The 7,727-nt window shown below is 53.0% G+C and overlaps 1 protein-coding gene across 2 annotated transcripts; it reads left to right on the top strand.

Annotated features, from left to right (window-relative positions):
• The first annotated feature begins 482 nt into the window (after positions 1-482).
• Bsnd (barttin CLCNK type accessory subunit beta) lies at positions 483-7,402 on the top strand. Of its 2 annotated transcripts, none has more exons than XM_027402344.2 (4): positions 483-659; positions 4,602-4,693; positions 5,817-6,071; positions 6,997-7,402. In XM_027402344.2, exons 1-4 carry the CDS (start codon positions 483-485, stop codon positions 7,400-7,402), a joined length of 930 nt encoding a protein of 309 aa, XP_027258145.1. The 2 variants fall into 2 exon arrangements, with proteins under 2 accessions (XP_027258145.1, XP_035295108.1); XM_035439217.1 differs by having other exon boundaries at positions 4,602-4,691; positions 5,809-6,071.
• The last annotated feature ends 325 nt before the right edge of the window (positions 7,403-7,727 follow it).

Here is a 7,727-nt window from a genome sequence, read left to right on the forward strand (position 1 = left end):
AAGGTGTCTTTAGGTGTCTAAACTGTCAGGCTGTGGGTTCTGGACGCTGCCACAGCCCCACCCCTGCTTCCCAGAGCTGGGAGGTGCAAAACCTGTCTGGGCTCAGCTCCACAGTAGGCAAATGAGATGATGTCAAAGCCATGGCCCGCCCAGCCCCTGTGACCTCCCCCAGCCCCCACTGCCTCTGTCCCCTGCTCAGATTCACAAGCTCCAAACAGCTGGGCCCAGAGGGAAGGAGAGTGGCAGGAGGAAAGGTAGATGGCTGGGCACTTGGGCCCACTGAAGCGAGTCACCTCCTGCCCTACAGAACTGCGGGGCCCAGGGCTGGGAGCTGGACCTGTGGGGACCATTCCCTGCTTTGTGCTTTATACTCCAGTCGAGCAGTGTATCATCCCTCCCTAAGAGCCTGCTCCACGTTGGAGTAGGATTGTGGGCAGTCCTCTGCCGGGGAGCTGGTCAGCTATCAGGGCTGTTCAGTCACCATGGCTGATGAGAAGACCTTCCGAATCGGCTTCATCGTGCTGGGCCTCTTCTTGCTCTCCCTCGGCACATTCCTTATGAGCCACGATCAACCCCAGGTCTATGGCACTTTCTACGCTATGGGCAGCATCATGGTGATTGGGGGTGTCATCTGGAGCATGTGCCAATGCTATCCTAAGGTAGGGGATGGGGTTGGGGGCAGGAGGACATGTGTCCCTTATTGTCTCAGGTACCAACCCCTTGCCTTCAACTGCTGTGTTTTTCCCATTTGGACACTCCATAGTCTGTCTGTTCTAGGCAATATCCTTTTGTTCATCCATCCATCTTCCATTGTGGCTGATCGGAACTCCCCTACATCTGGGCCTCGAGCCAGCCAGAACGGGGACACAATAGGATCTATGCACCGTCCCCATGTTCAATCAGAAGTTGGTCAGCATTTACTATCTTTCAAGCTGAACCCACAGCTCACCCCTATTCCAAGTACTCTGTGTTTTCTGCAGTTCCCTTTTATCTCACAGACCCGGAAGCACAGATCTCAGGTTGGAGCTTTCTTTGGAGTAGCATTGTGCCCTGGGTGCTCCATCTGGATGTTTCATTCTGTGCCCCCCAGTTGCTGAGAGCTCTGTCATGCTGGGTCTTTGTGAGTCATAGTACTTTCATCTATAAAATGGCTCGTCAGTGTTGGCTCTGCATAGCCCTGTGCTAACCCAAGTATGGTGTATGGAAGATGGGAAGGACATAGTTGCAACTGCAGTGTTGTATTTAGATAAAAGCTGCTGCTGCTATTACTCTTCTTGGTCCCCACACAGCTTTGAGGGGGTGAGCATGTCAGGTGCTATAAACCTTTAGTGCCCAGAGAGGTGGGGTGACTCTTTCAATGTCACACAACTAGTTAAAGACAGACTCGGACATACGGAGAGGAACAGGAGAGTCTTGCTTGTGTTCTGTCTCTAAGTGCCTGGGGGACTGAGCCACTTTATTCTCTAAGCCTCAGTTTCCTTAACTGTACAATGTGAGTTAGGAAATAGAGTGGGAAAAGGGGACGGGCACCCAAGGTCCCACTAAGCCTTGATACTAACAGCCCTATCCTCCCAGCTTCCTCCACCCCTCCCCACTTTGGTGGGGAGTACCTAGAAGGAGTTCTAAGAACTGGGGCCAGGCCCGTCTCTCCTAGCCCTACCCCCTCTGTGGCCAGCCCAGGCCTGTCACTTATATCTGGAGCTTAGGCAGTCCGAACTGGTTTGGAGCCATTTACAAAGCAGTTTACAGTCAACTCTCCTCTATGTGCTCAATGTCCTGAGCAGAGGTCACTAGGAGAAGAGGGCCTTGAGGCCAGAGCCACCCCGTCACCACCCAGGGAGGGTGGGAAGTTGGGAAGAAAGCATCCTTCCTAGGGGCAGCTGGTGGAGGACTGAGTAACAGCAGGATGGCTGGGGGTGGGGGTAGGGGATAGGACTGAGTAAATGAGTAACTGTTAAAGGCTCCTGTGCTCCTGTGTGGGAAGGTGGTATGGTTGGTGGAAATCCACACCTCATAGTGTCCCTCAAACCCCAGTTCAAGTCCCTGTGCCCTGTGGCAAGTCTGTGACCTTGGCAGAGCTCCCCGCTCCCCCACCCCAACTCTGTGCCTTGCATGGCCAAGTGGAAGGGAGCAAAGGGTGCCATGGGGATGGGAGGGGTCCTGGTACCGAGCTTGTGTGAAGCAGGTGCAGAGGCCTTGTTCTTGAGAGGATGTTGCTGGCACTGGGAGATCTGCAGGGGGGAGTGGGAGGACCAGGCTGTTAGAGCCGTTGCAAGTGGAACAGTAGGGAGAAGGGGCTCCCTCTCTTCACCATGGCTGCTCTGTTAGGTTTTGAATACAAACCTGGTTAGATTTGATACTCACCTGGGCCTCAGACCAGGGTCAAGAGGGAAAACTGAGCCAGGGCAAATCTAGTGTGGGGGTTACTGAAGATGCTGAGCCTGGAAGTCCAGATGGAGCAGGGGAGTGGGGATGAAGGGGTGGAGTGGCAGGGAGAGGAGAGCCTTGGTTCTGCATCTGTGGCTCCTTACTTCTGTCTGCTCTACTGGAGCTCACAACCAGGACTTGGAGGTTGAAGGACCTGCCCCCTTTGTAGGCTTCCCTCTCTGTGTCCACTGGTCAGTGTTTAGCCTGAATTCAAATCTGATGGCTACTCTCCTGCTAAAAATTCCTCTGGAATGCCCATGGCACGGATAAAGGTTGAAATCCATAGTCTGATGTGCTGAGGGTTTCCAGGTCTGATCCTGCCCCTGATCATCAATTCTGCATATCCATCCTCTTCCTTTAGAAAGAGAATCTATGTTCTAGGATGCTGCTTCCTCTCTGTCTCCTCCACGCTTCTCATGTTAGTGATGGTAGTCATGACTGTAGTGGTGGTGTTGGCAATGATGATGGCAACAGTGATGACGATGATGGTGATGGCTATGACAGTGATTATGGTGGTGGTGGTGATGATAGTGATGGCAATGGTGATGATGACGGCAATCGCCATGATGGTAATTATGGAGATGGGAATGGTAGCAATGGTGATGGTGATAGTGATGATGATGATACCTGGGCTGTGAAATGGGGAGGAAAAAGAGGTAAATCTTAAAAAGTATGGAACCTGCTGGCCACAGAGCATCCTTAGTACAGATGTAAGAGGCTTGGACACCTGGGGAGGTGCCTCCTCAGGAATGTAGGAGCTCCTCTAGCCGTCACCCATTTCTTTCCACCATCATGAAGCTTTGCTGGTGCAGACAGTACCTCCCTCACTGTACTCTGTGGAGAGTGTCGCTTATGAATCTGAAGCAGTTTAGCAGGGGGCCATCAGATGTCTCATGGAAAATGTTCAGACTTGTGTGTCCAGTGGCTTGGGCCAGGTTGTGATCTGCTGAGAAGCTGTGTGTCCAGATGTCTTGTAGAGAGCCCCCCCCCTCTGTATTAGCTCAGGGAGTCCTCACAGCTCTCCTGGGACACAGGTCTTCAAAAAGCTCATAAAACATATAAGCATAGGATATACTGTTTTAACCACGGGAAGCATGCAGTTCAATACGGTCAGCCCATCTCCAGAACTCTTCCCAAACTGGGAAACAAAAGATTCACACCCTCAAGCAACAGTTCCCCATTACCACTCATTAGTTTTTGGGAGTCACTCGCCTACTTTCTGACCTTCACAACTTGTTACACAGGGAACTGGAGCTTATAGTGTTTGTCTCTGCCCCAGGCCAGTCTGGTGTGTTTCACTCAGCACCCTGTCTTCAATGTTCATCTTTGACATCAGAACTTCCTTCTGAAGGCTCACGGGCATGCTGTTGTGCATGGTCCCTGTATTTTGTTGTCTATCACCCATCAGTGGACCCTGGGTCACTTCCTGGTTGTAGTACACAGTGCTTCTCTGAGCATGGAGGAGCAGGTGTCTCTTGGAGGTCCTCTCATTAGCCACAAGAGATCAAAGAGGCCCCGGAAGGACCCATGGCTCCCAGGACCCACAGCAAGGAGCTGGTAGCAAAAAGATGACCACCTGTCTTCCGGACCCCAAAGGCAGGGCTCTTTCGGCATCACCTGGCTCACTCCTCCGTGGCCTTCCTTCCCAACCCCAGTGGCCACCCCTGTAGCTAGGCTGCTTGATCTAAAAAGTTCAGGGATGGAACTTTGTGAGCACAGCCACAGCCGTTGTGTCTCTGTCACCACCCCCACCCCCCCACCTCCCCACCTCCCGCACCCCCGCCCCCAGCTGTGTTCTGTGAAGCACAAGTCAGTGACTGGTTTACCACTCACTCACCAGGTGCAAATAGAGCCCTTTTTGTAGAGACCTCTGTGAAGTGGTCGGCCTGGGCTCCAAGGCAGGGCATCTCTCTTACCCACTTCTGTCCCCAGTGCCCAGATGCTGTCTGCACAGGGCAGGTTCTCAGAGGATTGTCCAGTAAAGGGAGAACATAGTGTGGACAGGGACCTAGATATCTCTCTACCCACTGGGGTTGATCCTGAGGCCCTATCAAGTCCTCTCCTACAATCTGCAGAGAAGGTTGCAGCAGCTCCCGGCTCAGCAGCCAGGGTGTGTGACAACAGCCAGCCCTATCCCTGGTCACTTACAGAGATGATATCCTCTTTCCTTGCAGATCACCTTTGTGCCGGCAGACACAGACTTTCAAGGCATCTTGTCCCCAAAGGCCCTGAGCCTGCTGGAGAGCAGCCTTTCAGAGGTGAAGAGGTAAGGGCAGGTGGAATGGGCCCTCAGTCCAGCCTCCTGTCAAAAGCAGGGAGGAGGGGAACAAGGGAAGAGGTAAGGAGGGGGCAGGATAGCTGGGTTGGGTGTCTCTGTCCCATCCACACCCATTTTCTGAGAACACACTCTTAGAAATCACAGGTAGTTTCAATCTCTCTGTTTTGTGCGTTAACATTGCCATTCCCGTTTTATAGATGTTGACTCTGAGGGTCTGAGAAACACAAACCTTGGATCTTATAGGGAGTCAGTGCTGGAGACAGGTCTGAAAACTGGCCTGATGAAGCCATGGAGGTGTCAAACCCTGCGCAGAGCCAAGAACCCGTTGGCTTTTGCTAATCCCCTGAGCTGTGACTCCTAAGCTCCAAAGTCCCGGAGCTATGGGACTCAGAGCCTCTCTGCTTTGCTTGAGGTAGTCTGTAATGCTGGCATTTTCCATTCCTGATACACAGGGTGAAGTGCCCCAGTGGGAAACAGCGGACACACTCTGGTGGTCAGAGCCACCCCAAACTCTATCTTAGGGTCTATAACGTAGCTCAGGTCACCTGGGGTTCCTTCCTTTGCCTTGTCACCTCCCAGTCATGTGACCTTGGACAAGGGCCTAGTCTCTGAAGCACAGTGACAGAGAACAGATCACTATGACCCTGATCCACTAATCAGGGTCTGTGTTATCCTATCACAGTTTCAGTTGCTGTGCCTCAGTTTCCTCCCAGTACCTCCTGGAGTTACAGGGAGTGTAGGGGCAATCACTTCCCAGCTTGCAGGCAAGAAGTCTAGGAACAGCTGTGGCTCATTCTGCTAAGCATCAGAGCTGTGATTGCTGTGTTGGGGTGTGCTTCAGCAAGCCTTCATGCCGAGTCCTCTCCATCTTAACCATTACATGCTGTGGGTTCCTTTTGAGACATTGTGATGTTGACTTGGGATCAGGCCAGAGCTTTGTACACTTAGTTGGGCCTCAGCCTCACCATCTGTAGCCTGGGAACAGTGATGCCCCTGAAATGTTTCTTTTGAAATTGGTGGGTCCACACCCCCATAGCAGATCGGGGGGTGGCATGGTAAGGGAACTCATGCCTACCTGCCTGACTTCTCTCCCACTGTCTGTTGGACCCAGTCCCCAACCCCCTTATGTCAGGCTGTGGGAAGAAGCCGCCTACGATCAGAGCCTTCCAGACTTCACACACATCCAAATGAAGGTCTTGGGCTATAGTGAGGATCCCAGGCCCTTGCTGGCCCCGGAGCCGAAGACAGGAGTCAGCAGTGGTGGGGAAGGCGAGCCTCACACTGCTCAGGCCTGGATGGAAGCTGCAGTAGTTGTCCATAGGGGTTTGGATGAGAAGGAGGGAGAAAGACCCGGTACTCAGAGCAGGTGAGTGGGTGGCATAGCAGTGGAAGGGCTGCCCAGTTCTAGGGCAAGTGTGTGTGGGGGTGTGTGTGTGCTGTGTGCCAAGAGGGTGTCTGGGACACTTGGGAGTGAGGAGCAGGCAGCAGAGGGTGAGTGACACAGGTAAATGAAGTTGGCCTGGGGCTCTAACGGACTTCGGTGCTGATCTCGACTCCTTGGCTGTATGACTGTGGTGGTTTTGGACTCTGCTGAGCAGTTTCTCTCAGGAGAACAGCCATTTCCATCACACAAGGATAATGTCTAAGTGCCCAGCACAGTTCTTCCTTTTCTAAATGTTTGTCATGAGCAACAGAAGGCCAGGAGCCAGAGGGCTGGACTTTCAAGCCTGGCTGGTCTGTTGCCCTGTTCAGTATCTCTGGTCAGTTTTAGTACCTGCCATAGCCCAGTTCCCGTTTATTTTCAAGTCAAGTCTCTGACCGATCTACCCTCTACAGGTTCAGTCATTACTAGACATTCTCAGGCCATGACTGGCCTCCAGTTTCCTGAGTTCCTAGTCTCCTGGGGTAGGGTGGGGTGGGCACAGAGGGACAGGCAGTGTGAATGGACTGTGAGGGACCAGAAAAGGATCCTGAATGCCTGCAGTTGTGGATGAGCCGCTAGGCAGGTTGTTTTGGTTTTGCTATTTTTTGTTTGAAATAGCATACCCGTTTCTTGGGCACCTACACTGTGCCAGGCACTGTGTGAAGAGCTGTGAACATTTTTACATGCTGTAAATTTCAGAAACCACCACATGGGAGAGGATTCACATTGCCCCAGTTTCGGGAGTGGGGTGGGGTGGGGAAGGAGGTCCAGATATATATGAACTTACTGCAGCTAGTGGCTGGGATCTGGACCCAGACAATGTGACTCTGGGTCTTCCCTTCTTCACCTGCGCTATTTGACTCTGCAGCCCTCCAGCGTGTTCCCAAGGTTCTGCACCCCTGGCGTCATTCCAAGACGACCTGGACATGGGCTCCAGTGAAGGCAGCAGCCCTCACCCATCCCCACCCAACAGAGAGGAGCCACACCCACAGGTGCCCTGGGCCAGCATGGGTCCACTGGATCGCTTCAGTGACTTTGCTCTTATTGATGACACCCCAACATCAGAGGACATGGTCCTGGAGGGGCAGGTGCAGAAGGCAGCTCTGCCCAGCAAGCAGCAGTGGTCCCTGAGGATGAAGGAGAAGGAGACTACCCAGGCAAGTGCAGAGGAACCTGAGCAGGAGGAGGAAGACCTATACTATGGGCTACCAGACAGCCCCGGGGACCCCCTCCCTGACAAAGAGTTGGGCTTCGAGCCTGATGTCCAGGGCTGAGATGAAACTGCTTCCTGGGTCTAGCCTGACAGCACTGCTCTCTTCATGTGACCTCACAAGGCCTCAGTTTTCCATCTCCCAAACAGGGTTCTATGGACTGTCAAGTGAGGCAGTGAGCTGAAGCATATTGGAAAGTGAAAAGAACACACATGGGGGGCAGAGATCAAACCCCCCACCCCAGTGAGCACATGCTTCTGGTTGTAGCTTGTTCTGCTGACCTGCAGGTAGTGTGGTCTTTCTGAGGTCCTATGTTACAGCCAGACCCTCAGAAGTCCTTCCCATCTCCTAATGATGGCCTCTGATTGGACCCTTCTGTGGTGCTACC

The sequence above is a fragment of the Cricetulus griseus genome, chromosome 2, assembly GCF_003668045.3.
Source record: "Cricetulus griseus strain 17A/GY chromosome 2, alternate assembly CriGri-PICRH-1.0, whole genome shotgun sequence".
NCBI lineage: Eukaryota > Metazoa > Chordata > Mammalia > Rodentia > Cricetidae > Cricetulus > Cricetulus griseus.

Excerpts from the sequence above, each read along its gene's own strand:
- Bsnd (XM_035439217.1), top strand. The coding sequence starts at position 483 with ATGGCTGATGAGAAGACCTTCCGAATCGGCTTCATCGTGCTGGGCCTC. Across the intron at positions 660-4,601 it reads TGTGCCAATGCTATCCTAAG|ATCACCTTTGTGCCGGCAGA; the intron begins GTAGGGGATGGG and ends CTTTCCTTGCAG. Across the intron at positions 6,072-6,996 it reads AGACCCGGTACTCAGAGCAG|CCCTCCAGCGTGTTCCCAAG; the intron begins GTGAGTGGGTGG and ends TTGACTCTGCAG.